The sequence below is a fragment of the Monodon monoceros genome, unplaced genomic scaffold (assembly GCF_005190385.1).
Source record: "Monodon monoceros isolate NGI ecotype Baffin Bay Population unplaced genomic scaffold, NGI_Narwhal_1 Super_Scaffold_5, whole genome shotgun sequence".
NCBI classification, from domain to species: Eukaryota; Metazoa; Chordata; class Mammalia; order Artiodactyla; family Monodontidae; genus Monodon; species Monodon monoceros.
In genome coordinates, this window is record NW_021703782.1 from 78,263,883 (window position 1) to 78,282,412 (window position 18,530).

Genomic DNA, 18,530 nt, shown 5'->3' on the forward strand with positions numbered 1-18,530 from the left:
ACAGAGGGTCCAAACAAAGTAAACCCAAACAGACCTACACCAAGACATTTTATAATAAAAACGGCGAAAATTAGAGTTAATTACAAGGGAAGCCCCATAAGGCTATCAGCATTTCTCTACGGAAACGTTTCAAGCCAGGAGGGAGTAGGAGGATATATTCAAAGTCCTGAAAGGGAAAAATCTGCAACCTAGAATACTTTACCCAGCAAGATTATCATTTAGAATAGGAGAAAGAATTTCTGAGAAAAGCAAAAACGAAAAGAATACAGCAATACTAAAACCTATCCTAAAGAAAATATTGAAATCTTCTCTAAATAGAAAAGAAGAATATATAGGAAAGAGAAAATCACCTATAAATAAGCCAGTACACAGATTTTTAAAAAATCAAATTTCTGTGAATGTGATAATAACCACAATGAACAGCAAAAGGATGAACATGAAGATGTAAAAGAGGACATCAAAATCATAAAATGTGGAGGAGAGTCAGAAAATGTAGATTTTTTTTTTTCATTTCCTAGAACGTGTTTGAGCCTCTATGACTACTAGTCTAAGGCAAGGAGATAGAAGATGGGGTTAACATACTTGAAAAACAGGGTAACCACAAATCAAAAACATATGACAGATTCACAAAAACCAAGAAGAAGAGAACATAAGTATAATACAAAAGAAGAACATCAAACCACAAAAGGAAAAACAGAAAGGGACAAAGAGGAAATATAAAATCAACAGGAAACCAAGGTTAAAATGGCAATAAATACGTATCTATCAATATTTATTAGTGGACTAACTACTCCAATCAGAAGACACAGAGTGGCAGATTGGATTATAAAAACAAGAGCTTACAATATGCTACCTAGAGGAGACCCACTTTAGGGCAAAGGACACACACAGATTGAAAGTGAGGAGATGGAAAAATATTTCATGCAAATGGAAATGAAAAGAAAGTGGGGGTCGCAATACTCATATCTGACAAAATATACTTTAAAACAAGCCATAAAGAAAGATAAAGGACACTATGTAATGATAAAAGGATCAATACAAGAAAAGGATTTTCCAGTCATCAACATATATGCACCTAATATAGAAGCACCCAAATACATAAAATACTAACAGACATAAAGGCAGAAATTGACAATCATACAATAATAGTAGGAGGCGTTAGCACCACACTTACACCAATGAACAGGTTTTCTAGACAGAAAATCAGTAAGGCAACAGAGATCCTAAATGATACAACAATCAGAACTAATTGATATTTTCAGTACATTACACCCCCCAAAAATAGAATACACATTCTTTTCAAATGCACATGGAACATTCTCTAGGATTGACCACATATTAGGGCACAAAACTAGCCTCAACAAATTTAAGAGTATAGAAATTATCTCAAGCATCTTTGTGACCGTAAGAGCATAAAACTAGAAATCAACCACAGAAAAATCAGAAACAATTACATGGAGACTAAACAACATACTAAAAAAACCAATGGGTCAACGATGAAATCTAAGAGGAAATTTAAAAATACCTTGAGACAAATGACAATGAGAACACAACCATACAAAATCTATGGGATGCAGCAAAAGCAGTTCTTAGAGGGAAGTTCATAGTGATACAAGCCTTCCTCAAAAAAAACAAGTCTCAAACAACCTAACCTACCACCTAAAAAGAACAAACAAAACTGAAAGTCAGCAGAAGGAAGGAAATAATAAAGATCAGAGAGGAAATAGAGAATCTCAAAAATTATATTAAAAAATCAATAAAGCCAAGAGCTGGTTTTTTGAAAGGGTAATAAACAAGATTGACAAACTCCTGTCCAGGCTCATCAAGAAGAAAAGAGAGAACCCGAATAAGAAATGAAAAAGGAGAGATAATAACCAATACTGCAGAAATACAGAAAGCTGTAAGGGAATACTATGAACACTTATATGCCAACAAATTCTACAGCCTAGAAGAAATGGACAAGTTTCTAGAAACATACAGCCCACCAAAAATGAACCAAGAAGAAATAGATAATTTGAACAGACTGATCACTAGAGGTGAAATAGAATCTGTAATTTAAAAACTCCCTACAAACAAAAGTCCAGGACCAGATAGCTTCACAGGCAAATTCTACCAAACATGCAAAGAACTTATACTGATCCTTCTCAAACTCTTCCAAAAAAACTGAAGAGGAAGGAACACTCCCGAAGACATTTTATGAAGCCACCATCAGCCTGATACCAAAACCTGACAAAGACACCACTGAAAATTACAGGCCAATATCTTTGATGAATTGATGAATATAGATACAAAAATTCTCAACAAAATATTAGCTAACAGAATCCAACAACACATTAAAAAGATCATATACCATAACCACATGGGAGTCATCCCAAGTTCACAAGAATGGTTCAACATATGCAAACCAGTCAATGTGATACACCACATAAACAAAAGAGAAAAACCCACAATCATCTCAATAGATGCAGAAAAAGCATTTGACAAGATTCAATATCCATTCATGATAAAAACTCTCACCAAAGTGGGTATAGAGGGAACATATCTCAACATAATAAAACCTATTTATGACAGACCCACAGCCAATATAATACTCAACAGTGAAAAGCTGAAAGCCTTCCCACTAAAATCTGGAACAAAACAAGGATGCCTACTCTCACCACTTCTCTTCAACATAGTATTGGAAGTCCTAGCCACAGCAATCAGACAAGAAAAAGAAAAGGTATCCAAACTGGAAAAGAGGTAAAACTGTCACTCTTCGCACATGACACGATACTCTCTCTATACAAAGAACCGTAAAGTCTCCACACAAAAACTATTAGAATAAATAAATTCAGCAAGGTAGCAGGATACAAGATTAACATACAGAAATCGGTTGCATTTCTTTACACTAACTGAAATATTAGAAAGGGAATATAAAAAACTATACCTTCCAAAATCTCACCCCCCCAAAATAAAATACTTAGGAATAAGCCTGACTAAGGAGGTGAAAGACTTATATGCTGAGGACTATAAAACAATAAAGTAAACTGAAGATGATTCAAAGAAATGGAAAGATATCCAATGCTCTTGGAGGAATGAATAGTGTTAAAATGGCCATACTACCCAAAGCATTCTACAGATTTAATGTGATCCCTATCATATTACCCATGACATTTTTCACAGAACTAGAACAAATAATCCTAAAATTTATATGGAATCATAAAAGACCCAGAATTGCCAAAGCAATGATGATGAAAAAGAACAAAGCAGGAGGCATAACCTCCCAGAATTCAGACAATACTACAAAGCTACAGTAATCCAAACAGCGTGGTATTGGCACAAAAACAGCCATATGGATCAATGGAACAGAGTAAAGACCCCAGAGATTACCTCACACCGCTATGGTCAATTAATCTTAGATAAAGAAAGAATATACAATGGGGAAAAGTCTTTTCAGCAGTGTTGGGAAAGTTGGACAGCCGCGTGTAAATCAGTGAAGTTAGAACACACTCACCATACACAAAAATAAACTCCAAATGGCTTAAAGACTTAGACATAAGACTTGACACCATAAAATTCCTAGAAGAGAATATAGGCAAAACATTCTCTGACATAAATCGTACCACTGTTTTCTTAGGTCAGTCTCCCAAGGCAACAGAAATAAAAACAAAAATAGACAAATGGGACCTAATCAAACTTACAGGCTTTTGCATAGCACAGGAAGCCATAAACAAAACAAAAAGACAACCTACAGAATGGGAGAAAATATTTGCAAATGATGCAACTGGCAAGGGCTTAATTTCCAAAATACAAACAGCTCATACAACTCAACAATAGAAAAACAACCCAACCGAAAAACGTGCAGAAGACCTAAAGAGACATTTCTCCAAAGAAGAAATACAGATGGCCAATAGGCATGTGAAAAGATGCTCAACATCGCTAATTACTAGAGAAATGCAAATCAAAACTGCAACAAGGTACCAACTCACACTGGTTAGAATGGCCATCATTAAAAACTCTAGAAACAAATGCTGGAAAGGATGTGGAGAAAAGGGAACCTGCTACACTACTGGTGGAAATGTAAGTTGGTACAGCCACTATGGAAAACAGTATTCCATTCCTCAGAAAACTAAAAATAGAATTACCATATGATCCAACAGTCCCACTCCTGGGCATATATCCAGACAAAACTCTAATCCAAAAAGATACATGCAGCCCTATGTTCATAGCAGCACTATTCACAACAGCCAAGATATGGAAACAATCTAAATGTCCAGTGACAGATGAATGTATAAAGAAGATGCGGTACATATACAGAATGGAACAATACTCAGTCATAAGAGAACGAAATAATGGCCATTTGCAGCAACGTGGATGGACCTAGAGATTATCATACTAAGTGAAGTCAGAGAAAGACAAATACCATATGATATCACTTATAATGTAGAATCTAAAATATGACAAAATGAACCTATCTACAAAACAGAAACAGACTCATGGACATAGAGAACAGACTTGGGGTTGCCAAGGGGGAGGGGGTTGGGGGAGGGACGGCAGGAGGCTGGGGTTAGCAGGTGTAAGCTATTACATGTGGAATGGATAAACAACAGCGTCCTACCATACAGCACAGAGAACTATATGCAGTATCCTATGATAAACCATAATGGAAAAGAATATAAAAAAGAATGTAGGGCTTCCCTGGTGGTGCAGTGGTTGAGAGTCCGCCTACCGATGCGGGGACATGGGTTCGTGCCCCGGTCCGGGAAGATCCCACATGCCGAGGAGCAGCTGGGCCCATGAGCCATGGCCGCTGAGCCTGTGCGTCCGGAGCCTGTGCTCCACAACGGGAGAGGCCACAACAGTGAGGGGCCCGCGTACTGGAAAAAAAAAAAAAAAAAAAAGGATGTGTGTATATATATATGTATGTGTAACTGAATCACTTTGCTGTACAGCAGAAATTAACACAACACTGTAATTCAACTATACTTCAGTTAAAAAACTAAAGAACTCAATTACTTCTGTAAAAAAGGGGCAATAGCCTCACCAAGTCAGTGCTTAATATACTACTGATGGGATATAAGATGATTTTAGTGGCATGGGGGTGTACCAGGATATATGAGGTTATGCTGACTTGGCTAAACTGCAGTAACAAATTTCCCCCAAATGTTTGGTTTCAACAAAGGTTTAGTTGCTTGTGATACTGTGAATATTTTCATTTTAACAGTTTAGTGTGTCTTAAAACCACTAGCTTTTCATTTATAGTAGTGAAGTAATGTAAACATTTCTTTTTAGTTAAGTTCCTGGATAGGGTCCTGGAATGGAAAAAGGACACTAGGTAATGACTAAGGAAATATGAATAAACTGTGGACTTTAGTTAATAATAATGTGTCTACTGGCCCATTAATTTTGACAAATGTACCATACTAATGCAAGGTGTTAATAACAGGGAAGCTTGGCAGGAAGGGTAGTACGGGAACTCTCTACCACCTATCTCCTCACTTTTTCTATAAATCTAAAACTTATAGACAGTCTTCAATAAGACTGGGAAAACTGGACAGCTGCATGTAAAAGAATGAAATTAGAACATTTTTGTGTGTATGGTTTTAGAAAAACTAATGGATTAAAGACCTAAACGTTAAGACCTGAAACCATGAAACTCCTAGAAGAAAACACAGGCAGAACACACTTTGACATAAATCGTGCAATATTTTTTGGAGCTGTCTCCTAAGGCAAAGGAAACAAAAGCAAAAATAAACAAATGGGACCCAGTTAAACTTAAAAGCTTTTGCACAGCAAAGGAAACCATAGACAAAACAACAAAAAGACAACCTACTGAATGGGAGAAAGTATTTGCAAGTGGTATGACCAATAAGGGGTTAATATCCAAAATGTATAAAAAGCTCATACAACTCAACATCAAAAAAATAAACAATCTGATTAAAAAATGGTCACATAGCAAAAAAAAAAAAAAAAATTGGTCACAAAACCTAAATAGACATTTTTCCAAAGAAGATACAGATAGTTAACAGGCACATGAAGAGATGCTCAACATCATTAGTCATCAGAGAAATGCAAATCAAAACCACAATGAAATATCACCTCACACCTGTCAGAATGGCTGTCATCACCACAAATAACAAATGTTGGTGAGAACATGGAGAAAAGGGAACCCTTGTGCCCTGTTGGTGGGAATGTATACTGGGGAAGCCACTGTGGCAGACAGTATGGTGTTTACTCAAAAGACTAAAAATAGAACTACCATATGATCCAGCAATTCTCCTCCTGGGAATATATCTGAAGAAAATGAAAACACTAATTTGAAAAGATACATGCACCCCAGTGTTCGCAGCAGCATTATTCATAATAGCCAAGATGTGGAAACAACCTAAGTAATCCATCAACAGATGAATGGATGAAGAAGATGTGGTGTATATATATATATATATATATATATACACACAATGGAATACTACTCAGCCATAAAAGATAATGAAATTTTGCCATTTGCAACAAGGATGCACTTGGATGCTGATTCACTTTGTTATAAAGCAGAAACTAACACACCATTGTAAAGCAATTATACTCCAATAAAGATGTTAAAAAAAAAAGATGCACTTGGAGGGTATCGTGCTTAGTGAAATAAGTCAGAGAAAGGCAAATGCTGTATATCACATATGTGGAATCTAAAAAATAAACTAGTGAATATAACAAAAAACAACATACTCTCATATGTAGAGAACAAATTAGTGGTTACCAGTGGGAGGGGGAAGGGGGGAGGGGCAAGGCTAGGGTAGGGGATTAAGAGGTATAAACTACTATGTATAAAATAAATAAGCTACAAGGATATATTGTACAGCACAGGGAATATAGCCAATATTTTATAAATGGAGTATAACCTTTAAAAATTGTGTATCATTGTGTTGTACACCTAAAACATACATTATACATCAACTATACCTGTTAATAAAAAGACATAAGAGAAAAAATTCTAAAAAATAAAGTCTTTTTAATTAAAAGAGGATTTAAAGAAAAATATTAAGTACTAGTTTTCTCCTCAGCTGACATGTGGATACGGCAAACACTGTAAGATGCTAAGTGACTGAAGCTGGGAAAAATGTGGTCATGGATCTCATGTCATCCCCACCAGGGACCTCACTGTTACTCTTCACAAAGCCCAAGGGGCAGGCAGGACTGCAACTACAGTCCCTGACTGACACATGAGGACACAGACCTTGGAACTTGGAATCAGGTGGGAACAAGCTGGATGTACAAGATGGCCCTGGTCTCATGTCTCCTTCAGTGGAAGCAGTGGTGCCTTGCGGGGGCAGAGTGGTGAGAGGCCTACATCCAGCACTCAGGAACCCTAGCACATACCCAGACCAAGGAAAGTACCTCCTTTAAAATAGAGAACTTTATTTTGGTTGCTGAGATTTTCATAAGCACTTGGTTCACAGAAAAGTCATTCGTTACAAAATAATAAAAGGCAGCATTTTGTACAGCGACTCACATTGGGGCCACAGGTAAGTGCAAAGGACAGCGCTGGGGATGGGAGGGGCCCACGCTCTTGTGCCCGAAGTCCTCAGGGGGTAGCCAGTGCTCCTGGCTCCCTCTAGCCCAACCTACTCCACCCGGGAGAGCAGCACCGGGGGCCTGGCAGAACCAGCCTGGGAAGCCATCTGTGAGGTGCACAACAGTGACCCTACCAGGCTGGTGAGGCCCCACATGAAGGGCCGGGTGGGCGGGGGACTGTTCAGGCTGAACCAGGCCTGCGTCGGGCCCCCTTCCTAGAGCAGTGGGTCTGAGCCTGCCTGGCTCTGGAACCTTAACACATTCACAGTTGGGTTCAGCACAGCCCTTTGGGAGCCAGCCTTCCTCTCCTCACTCAGGCTGCTAACCCTACCCCTGGGATGGGGACTGGGGACACAGGTGGTGACCCTAATGGAGCTAGCTTACAGGCAGGTCAGTGGGACAGGGATATGCCCGGGTAACTCCTAAGCTAGGAAGAATATACCCTGTGGGGGCAGAGAAAGGGCAGAGGAGGCTCAGAGAGGGCAGAGCACTGCCATCCGGGTGGCAGTGTCGAGCCTGGAAGAATGGGTGGGACCTAGGCATGTGTAGCTGGCGAGAAGGGTGCACCCAGAAGAGGGGAAAGCGTGAGCCAAGGCACAGAGTGGGAAACCTTGGTAGGGTCAGTAAAGGCAGGAGGTCATCCATGAGAATGTGGACACAGACGAGGGCCCTAGGCACCTCGGTCTCTGCCAGTCTCGCGCCCAGGAGGGGCAGCTGGTTTGGGTGTGCTTGTGGGATTCGATCCTCTCTGTGCAGCAAGCCCTGAACCAATGTCCTCCTGAATCTGGGAGCAACTTGAAGGTAGAACAGTCAGGTGCATCTCTGCACCACCCAGCCCAGCACGCGCCTGCACACCTAAGCCACTTGAAAGAAGCCTTCTCCACACGCCCCCTCCTGTTTTCAGCATGTCCCTGTCATTCCTGGGGCAGCCTTTCAAGAGGGGCTCCTTATCCCAAGCCCCTTCCTCCCTCACAGGTCCATGTCCAAGAGAACTGTGTCCTTAAGAAAACCAAACCCAACTCCGCCAGCCTCCCCAGGCAGCAGGGTGGGTGTGGCAGTGTCCCCGTAGGGTCAAAAGTGAGGTCTAGGAAAGGGGAAAATCTGGGGTTCTTTCCATCTCACTAGAATCACTCCTCTCCCTTAGAAGTAAATCCGTTCTTCCCTGAGAAGATTCTGGGTTTGGCGTATATAAAACGCAGTTCCCTGTAACTCAAACAGAAAACCCTGACCAAGGTTTTCATTATCGATTTCCCCAACTTTTCATAATCTCTGTAAGACCTCGAGGGACTAGAAACCCACCAACTTCGGTTCCCCTTTTCTCCTTGAAAAATAATTCCAGGGAATTCCCCGGCGGTCCAGTGGTTAGGACACCGCACTTTCACTGCTGAGGGCCTGGGTTCAATCCCTGGTCGGGGAACTAAGATCCCATAAGCCACATGGCGCGGCCAAAAAAACCAACCAATCAAAAAAATCCAAGTTCTTTCCTGCTGAGGGTTGTGGAGCCAAAGGGTTTTGAAGGTACCTTGTTCTTAGTCCCCAGAAGACTTGGGAGCTTGTTTTTCAGGGCGGTGATAAGGAGACCAGGAGCCTTCACAAGCACTAATTCTTCCATCCCAAAGGCCACAACCTCTCAGCTTGGCTGGGCAGGGCCTGAGCCTGAGAGCAGGGTATGTGCTTCCTTCTCGGAGTCTGAGGACAGCCCCCAGCTGCCCCACTCCGTGGTTCTCCGTTCTTACAGGATGGTGCAGAAGATGCTGCGTTTGCTGTGGTAACCACCTTCCACGTGGGCTGTGATCCTGGTTGCCATGGCTGTCACCTTCTGCCCACTGTGGGCAGCAGAGGGACCTCGGAGAGAGTTTTCAAGGTGAGGCCGTGCTGGTGGGTTCGCCAGGCACCACGTATCAGACCTGGAGGTGCAAAATGAGAGTGAACCCTTTGGGAGTCTAGAGCATCTGCTGAATGCCCTGCACAAACTTACCTTTGGCTTTGTTTATTAAATCTGGGTATAGGTTGCATCTCCCTAGTTACGTGATAGCAAAAGGAGGTGGAACATGGGCACAACTAATTCTAGTTCTAGCTCTACTTCAGATCTACATGTAACCTTGGATAGGTTCCCTCTTGTCCCCTATTTCCCCATCTTTAAACAAGGATCTAGATAAGACCAGTGGCTTGCTTGTTTTTCTTTCATTCCCCCAGCCCCATTTTTTCCCCACCTGTATGACTGTAAATGTCATGCAAGCTTTACTCACCGTCACCAAAAAATTAGAAACCACCTAAATATGCTTCAGCTGATGAACAGATAAACCGTGTGGTACGTCCATACAATAGAACACCACTCAGCGACAAAAAGAATGAATGACAGATGCCACAGGTGAATCTGGGATACACTGGGCTAAGTGTTAAGAAGCCAGACTCAAAAGACTGCACACTCTGTTGTTTCTTTTATATGACATTCTGGAAAGTGCAGATCTATAGGAGACAGAAGCTGGTGGATTTCCAGTCCCTCAAGCTCTTATGGAGATTACGAAGGGTTGGGGAAAATCAAATGGTAGTGATGTTTTGATTAGGGCTTTCTGTCCTAAGTTACAAGGAACCTGTCCTGAGTTACAAGGGATCGCCTCTTACACACATTAAATCCTAAATTGCTTAAGCCAGCAACATTGGCTTTTACGTATTTTTATGATAATAATGTTACGAGTGGGACTGTAAAGGTATGGGTAGAGTCAGAGGCTGGCTACTGTGGGGTGAGTAAAAGCCTGGGGCTATGTTCAAAGATCTGCAGGCATTTGCGTTTGGCAGCAGAGTGAGCTCCTGAGAAGAATTGATGAAAAGAGAGGAAATTAGGAGCGGACAGTGCACAGGGGACAATGCCAGGCCTACAGGTCTGGGCTGTACCCTGTACCCTGGGGTCTCCAAAGCCGGAGGAGGAAGTGGACCCCAGGGAGTCTACAATATGATCTGCTGGGATTTGGGAAGACAATATTAGAATTTCTACTATATCATATTTTATAAGTTATGACTATATAAATACACATACTGAGGGGGTTTCCTCAAAAAATATTTGTTACTGAGAAAGTGTATAATAAAAAAACAGAGTAGAGATCATTACTATAGAAAAACAGGCTCCATCCAGGGTTTCTGACCATGCATGTGACGTGGCCAGAGCTGATTTAGAAAGATTACTCTGGCAGGATGCAGAGGACAGCCTGCAGGTCGGGGTAGCCCAAGCGCAGGGGGACCAGGCAGGAAGCTGCTGCAACAAGACAGTAGGATTAACAGTGCAGGAGTGATACCAACAACAATGGTATCAATAATAATTACTAATTATTATTTTTGCAACCAATATGGCAAAGTATCAACCAACCAGAATGGAGTCCATCCACAAACAACTGAAACAGCGGTAATGGGAACAGGGGCCATGGGTCAGGATGAGGGGTGCTGACCCGAACAAGGGTGGCAGCAGTTGGGAAGAGGAGGTGCCAGGTACAAGAACATTTTAGAAACAGAATCAAGAGAACCTGGTAGCTGACTGAACTTCAGTGTCAGGGAGAAGGAGAGGCAGAGGTTTTGCTGCTGGAACAGAATGGATGGTGATGTCATCAAAATGAGGAACAGGGAAGGACAAGGGTTTGGGGAAGATGAGTGTGAAGCAACTGTACACTGAGGCAGAAATACCAGAAACAAGGGGCAACAGCGGCCACAGCAATGAACACTTGTGTGATACCTCGGATATGCTGCTAGGTCACATGATCCTATTTAAACTGGTGCTACAAAGCAGACATTATTAACTGGATTTTACTAAGGCTCAGAGATGTTGAGTAACTTGCCCAAGGTCACACAGCCAGTAGCTGGCAGAGGTGAGATTTGAAACCACATACCCCTATTTTAAAGCTTATTCCCTCCTAGGGAGTCAGGCTCAGGTCCTCAGCCCTCAGGCCTCAGTCCTCAGGCCTGACACAAAACCCAAGCACAGGCCTTTACCTGACCAGAGCCGAAAGCTAGCAGGACTAGGGAGCAAGGGCAGCTGCAGTCTCTGAGCCTGGCTTCCCCAGTGACCTCACTGTGGTTCTAGAAGATTGGTTTAGGCAACCCCATGCACTTACTTTTTCTTGAAGACCAAGAACTTGTTGTTCTGCATGATGCATTCTTGGTTGTTTGAGATCTGCTGAAAGATGGTCTTGTTGGTCTTGCCCTGGAAGACGGTGTTCTCCTGCAGCAGAGCCTTGGCACGGCCCTGCACGGCAATGCCGTAGGCCCGGAATGAATGGATCCGGTTCTTTATTACCTGGGAGAGGCAGCCAGAGCTTGTCACACCTCAGGGACTCCTAGACTGGTAGGGGAGCCAGGTAAGTGAATCACCAGTTATAAAACTGAGGGGTAAGAGCATGCTAGGTAGGTCAGCATTGAGCCATGCGAGCTCAGGGAAAGGCTATCGAGACCAGCCCAGAGAGAAGCAGGAAAGGCTTTGTGGAGGAGGTGATGGGTAAGCGGTAGGAGTTTATCAGGTACAGAGCAGAGGAGAGTTGTTCCAGGAAGAAGGAACAATGTGCAAAGACCCAGCAGATGGGGTGTGAGCCACTGGCGACCCAACTGAGGCAACAGCGAGCCCTCCTCCCCTCCTCTGCTCCCACAGTGCTCAGATGCAAAGCCAAGGGATTCCTTACTCCTTGCTGAAGTCACTGACTCATGAAGTCACAAAGCCGAAAAGAGGCTTTGCGACTGTAACTTCACAAGGGCAGGGATTGGGTTTGTCTGGCTCAACACTGAAACCCTAGCACCCAGCTCAGTGCTTTGCGTAAAAATGGAGCGCGGGGCTCAAGGTCCTGTGGGGAAGGAAAACAGGCGAAGGAACAGACGCAGAGCACTGTGGGAAGTGCCCTGTGAAGGGTGGGCATAAGCACCTTAGAAGTACAAAAAAAGGGCACCTCAAACAGCCTGGGGGGTCAGAAAGGGCTTCCAGAAGAAAGGGAGAGCCAAGCTGTAGGACTTGGTAGGTAGGAAAAGGGGAGAGAAGGCTACTCCGGGTATACAGGGAACAGTGGGTGCCAAGGCCCCGAGGCAAGGCTTCTCTCCATTAAGCACATACTCCATACCGGGTCCTGTGCAAGATTATTCTGTTAGGAGAAGAGAGCTAAAATAGCCCTGATCTTGAACTGAAGACCACGAAGGTACCTCGGGTGGCACCCCCGCCCCAGCTTCCTGCCAGTACCCCCTGTTCATCCTTCAGGGCCCAGTTCCCGCGTCCCCTCTTGCGTGAAGTCCCCCTGCATCTCCCAGGCTGGGTTTTGGCAGCACCCTTGCAGAGTGCTGAGGGTTTAAGGTTCTGCTTCTCAGCAGAGAGGGCACGAGGGCTCTCCTAGGGCCATGCCCTGCATAGGCACACACATCACACACACACACATACATACCTTCGTGTCGGACGTGGGCAGCAGCTGCAGCCCGCTACCCCGGTTGCCAATGATGTCGTTTTCAATGACAGTGCTGTCACCCTTGGTGATGATGCCATGGCCTCTGTTGTCATAGATACCATTGCCTCGGAACTCCACTTTGCACTGGGCCTCCACCTTGACCCCACTCTGGTGATTGCAGGAGATGCTGTTGTTGGCCACACGGGTGAGCTGGCTGCTCTGGGCCACAGTGATGCCTCTGTCCCCATTAGCATGGATCACGTTGGTGATGACATGCAGCAACTCACTACTCTGGACATAGAGTCCTGAAGCTGTGGGTAGAGGGGTTGGGAGCAGAGAAAACACAGGGTGGTCCCAGGGTCACTGCTGACAATACCACTAGGAAAAGCCTTCCCAGAACTGTGCACCGAGGAGAGGGGGAGGGGGAGGAGAGGTAGCAACATGTAGAACCAGCCTTTGGCGGTTGCATCTTCCAAGCTGGATGACAGAGCAGGAGAAAACCCAGGACCAGCAAGGAAACTCTGTTCCTTCTGCACCAAGTCCTCATTGAAGTGGCCAGGGAAACATGATGTGACGAGATTCCTTAGGCTCAGCTGGTCATCTGGCCCAGGCTCTCGTCCTGTGCTGGCATGCCTCCTCCAGCAGCCTCATCCTACCCCCATCTGCATCACCTGTGACAGGAGGCTCACTACCTGCTCAAGGCTGCCCATTCCACCTCTAGACAGATCCACCTGCTAGAAAGTTGTTGTGTGTTTTGCTTTCCATTCTGAGCTAGAATCTGCCTCCCTACTGTTCTGGGAAATTTTCTTATTTCTTAAGAAATAAGAAATTTCTTAGCGACACTATGTGTTTGTAGAAAAAAGCACAAAATCAGCAGGCTTAGAGCCGCGTGGGGAGAGGCAGCATGGCAGGTGGACCCGGGGTAAGCAGGAGTTCTCCCCAGTGGTAAGAGACACCGGCAGCACCAGGAGGAGGCTGTGGGAGGATGCCGACTGCGGGGTCACATGGGAGCATTCTGAGCTGTGAACTTGCAACCCCGAACCTTTTGGTGCCAACTGCCTGTTGCTTCTCCTGGCTTGGTTGAGAACAGCAAAATTAAATCAAGTATTTGTGGATTTACGTGGCTTTGCTTGTCCTACTGGACAGCATGGCCATGTAGAGGAAACCCTGAACTGGGAGGGGACAGAACTCATTTTCCGGATAAGTGGGCTGGGGCCATTGGCTACCCATCTCCCTGCCTCTGCCACTCCCAGGGGGATGAGCTTACTAGGGCCCAGGGACCTCTTTTTAACAAGCCTTCCTCCATCAGCCCCCCAGAGTAATTCTGATAATCAGCCAGGTTTGGGAGCTGTGGAGATGGATGAAATTCACAATAATTTTTTTTCCAATTCAATAAACATCAAACACCTACTGTCATTTTTTTAATCAAGTTTAAGATAACATGGATTTTAAATACTCTTATTTTCTGTGTTCTCTAAGAAAGAAAAACCACTGCCAATTAAACCATGATATGCCATCAACTGTAAGGTGCATCTCATCAGAGATGTTAAAATGTGAAAAATGTGTCTCAGAATTGATTGGAAACGTGCCTGCCAGGTGTGGGATTGGTACTGAGGGGAGGGGGCACCAACAGGAGTGGGATTCAGTTCCTTGCCTCAAGTTCACAGCCAGTCAGAGTGGATGAAACAGCCACAGAAACAAATACAATCCCAGGCCCCCTAACAAGTGCCACTGGGGCTGGGGGAGAGCACAGGTCAAAGGAGAGAAGGACAGAGGGTGAGGGCGAATTTGCAGTGGGCTCTGAGGTCTGAGTTATTTGGGACGTGTGGATGGGAGAAAGGGAATTTCAGGCAAGAGAAACAGCAAGAGAAAGGCAGGGTGGGATGGGTGGGAACAGAAAAGAATGGATTCAAGTCAAGGGCACGTGAAGTCCAGGGGGCTGGGGTACCGGGTAAGTGGCTGAAGAGGCTAGAAGGGCCTTAGGGCAGGCAGAGCACGGGAGGCCCTGGAGCAGAGGCTGTAGGGAGGGGCACTCACCTCCGTTGTGATTAACAGTGTTAGACTCGACCAGAGCTGTGGCGATGGGCCGGCACAGCAGGTCGTCATCCTTCTCCAGCTCCGTCTCCCAGAGGGTGGCGTCCCCGTCCTCGCCGAAGTTCTCCTGGGCCACGTGGCCTCCAGGGGACTCCCCGGAGCCATCCTTCTGGCTGAACACTGCCACTCCATACACGCCATTGTAGCTGACGTGGTTGCTGGTGATGTGGGGTAGGCTAGACGACATCATCCACACACCACAGCCCTTATTAGCTGGGACAGTGAAAGGAGCTGGTCACTGAGGCCGAGTGACGGGCGGGGCAGCACCCAGTGCCTCCCTGAGAGGGGAAGCAGGAAAGGTGCTGGCCTGGAGACAGAGTCCCTGATTTGCATATGGCCTCGGACAAGTCACTTTATGGCCTGACTGCAGGCTTCTCCTTCATACAAGAGGGGTAATAACAGGTCAATCTCACAACGGCAATCATTCCATGGGGGTATAAAAGTGCTCTGGGAACTGTCAAGGCCCCACTTCCAGATGAGAAGCACACAAGCCCATGGTGACAGTGCCAAAGGGGCCCTCAGAGCTCATCCAGCCCAACTCCTCCCTGCACAGAGATGGAGGTGGCCTCAGTTTGAGTTCCAGCCCTACCACTTCCTAGCTGTGTGACACTGAGCAGGTTATCGAACCTCTCTGTGCCTCAGCTTCCTCACCTTTAAAATGGGGTTACAGGAATTCCCTGGAAGTCCAGTGGTTAGGACTCCACACTTCCACTGCAGGGGGGCATGGGTTCAATCCCTGGTTGGGGAACTAAGATCACGTAAGCCACACAGTGTGGCCAAAAAGTTAATTAAAAAATAAAATGAAATGGGTTTAGTAACTGCACCTACCTCAGAAGGTAGTCATGAGGATTAAATGTGCTAATGCATATAAAGGGCTTAGCAAGAGTCCAGAGCCTGAATGTAGGTTAGTATAATTATTATTATTATTAGAGATGCAGTCCAGAAAGATGGAAGCTTTGCCCAAAATCACAGAATGAGTGAGAACACTTTTCCTTCTACGATTACCCTATTTCTTCCATTATATTTTTAGTTCTCTGGATCAAAAGAAAGGATAAGAGAAGTCAGACGTCCATGTGTGAGAAATTAAATGGCCCTGGCCTTATGCAAGATCCACTCCTGCCTTTTGCTGTTTTAAGTGGGGGATAAAGCTCTCTGCTTTGCTGACCCCATGGGGTCAATCTGCATTAGAAGGTGATTTATGAGAGCTTTGTGCCTTCTATGTGGGTAAGTGGTAGGGTCTATGTGGCTGTGACCTGAGATGGATGCTGTTCTTTAAGATGAGATCTCTGAGGCCCAGGGAAAGGCAGCAACTTTCTCAGGACCCACAGGCTGGAGATGGAGCCTGGGCTGCCTGCCTCCAGGCTGGGCTGGGCCCCAAACCCCTCGCCCAGGAATGTGCCCTCACCGTAGATGGTGTTTCCTTCTAGCAGGCCTTTGCCTTCATCCCCGACAACAACACCATCGGAATAGCCAAAGCAGATGAGGTTGCTCCTGAGGATGGGGACCCCTCCTCGGCGGATGTCCACACCTCCCCACTGATTCTCTTGGATGACGTTTTCTATGGGAAGAGGCAGAAAAGAGAGTCAAGAGTCACCTACAGTGCTGGCAACGAGGACTTGGACAGCTGATAGAAAGGCAAGTCTGGACAAAGACACCTAGGCCTTCCCGTCAGCAGTCAGCACCCCGAATCTTGTCTGGTGTTTGACTTTCTAGGGACTTGTCTACTGTCTGCTTTCCTCAAGGGCAACGTTCGTGTCTGTCTTGTGGTCTCCTACATCCCCAGCATCCACTGTACCCAGCGGCCTGGACGATTGATGACTAAGAACAGACTGGCTTTAGAGTCCCTGGACCAAGGCCAGGCAGGACTGTTCTGTCCTGGGGGGCTGTCCTTGGGAGGGCTGAAGCAGAATCCAGCCATTCCCCCACACGCCTGGGAAGGCGCTAGCCTGTCCTTCTCAGCCTCAGCTCTGGACTGACCACAGCCTTCCTCTCCTCTCCCCTCCACCATGTCTCTGGGAGTGAGCGGGCTGAAGAGCCAGAAGTTAGAAGGGGTGTCCTGGGACACTGCTGCCCCAGCATGATGGCAGGGCAGACTCTCAGCCTCCTGCAACAGGACTGCAATGGCTCATGAGACCTTGTGTGGCTGGCCCCTCCCTGCCTGCCTCTGGGACCCCATCTCATACTCCTTGCCCCTTGCTCACCACACTGCAGTCAAATGAGCAACCTCTGTGCTCCTCAGGCATGCAAAGTCTATTCCCACAGGTAGGCCCGTGTGGAATCCTCGTTCTTTTCCTGGGCTCCTTCCCATCATCCAGCTTCTGGCTTACATGTCACCTTCTCAGAAAGGCCTGCCCTGACCATACAATACTAAATACCCACACAGTTCCTCTATCACCTTATTTTAATTATCTGTAAAGCACTTATCACCCTCAGATATGACTTTCCCCGGGGAAAAAAATGCTTTTGTTTTTTTCCCCTCCTAAAATGTCAGTTCTTGACAGCAGAAATCATGTTTCGTTCACTGCTGTATCCCCAGCTCCCGCATACAGCATGTACTCAAAAAACGTCCAATAAATGAAGGAAGGCTGGATCCAGTCAGGGGGATTCACTGGCCCAATATTTACTGAATCTCCTTAATGTCCTAGGTATGGCTACGCTCTGTGCTGAGGCTACACTGACGTACCAGACAGACTTGATCCTTGCCTTACAGGATACAACAAAAGAGACTGACATTAAACAGATCACAAGAAATTAAGTAAAATGTCCTGCAGAGCAGGCCTACTGGGTAGAGTGAGTGTAGATGTATAATGGGAGGTCAGGGCAGACTTCCCCCAGGAAGTGACACCTAGGCTGAGACTCAAAGAATGAGCAGGAATTGGCCAGGCAGAGGGGAAATGGGGATGGACTGCCAGAGCAGGCACAAGCCCGTAAAAGCCAAGAGGAGGGATTCAGACAGTTTGTGTGGCATGAATGTTTCTGACAGTGTTATGTCAGAAACGGCCATCCATTCAGATCCTGTAAGCACCAGGCCTGGCAAAGAGCAGACGCTCTCTCCCTGCCTGATAAGCATGGCCAGTGCATGGAGCCGGCATCCCCAAGTGCTACCCACTATCAAGGAGGCCAGTGTGTCGAGGTGAAGGACTGGGTGGGTGGGAAGCCTGGGACGTTGGCTTGGCTGTGGTCACTGGGGGCTTCAGCTCCAGGCAGTCCCACTCCTACCTGTGATGAGGCCTCTGCCATTCTCATTCACAGCTATGCCGGCTGCACTGCCCTTGAAAATGTGGTTCCGGCTAGAATGGAAGGAGAAGACAAAAGATGAGACCAGACCTATGTCATGTATCAAAGACAAAGCCCATCCAAGGTGCCTGCCTTCTTTTGTGGGCTTCCCAGATGGCTCAGGTCCACCGGGGCATGAAGCACCTCCTCAAGCCCCAGAAGCCAGGCAGTTAGCAATCTTCAGTTACCACTGACCCCAAATAA

General features: G+C 45.6%; 1 protein-coding gene across 6 annotated transcripts in view; it reads right to left on the reverse strand.

The window, feature by feature from the left end:
• FBXO10 (F-box protein 10) overlaps nucleotides 1-18,530 on the reverse strand; it is an 82,663-nt gene that overhangs the window by 6,340 nt on the left and 57,793 nt on the right. For 4 of the 6 annotated variants that reach the window (XM_029202513.1, XM_029202509.1, XM_029202512.1 and 1 more), the window contains 6 exons: nucleotides 18,270-18,340; nucleotides 16,456-16,608; nucleotides 14,994-15,263; nucleotides 12,957-13,267; nucleotides 11,652-11,833; nucleotides 7,038-9,455 (listed from right to left, as the gene is read on the reverse strand). In XM_029202513.1, the coding sequence (XP_029058346.1) occupies nucleotides 9,281-9,455; nucleotides 11,652-11,833; nucleotides 12,957-13,267; nucleotides 14,994-15,263; nucleotides 16,456-16,608; nucleotides 18,270-18,340 (1,162 nt within the window). In that variant the 3' untranslated portion in view covers nucleotides 7,038-9,280. Of the gene's footprint in view, nucleotides 1-7,037; nucleotides 9,456-11,651; nucleotides 11,834-12,956; nucleotides 13,268-14,993; nucleotides 15,264-16,455; nucleotides 16,609-18,269; nucleotides 18,341-18,530 lie in introns of those variants that run through there. The other 2 variants (XR_003790764.1, XR_003790763.1) reach the window with 1 other exon arrangement.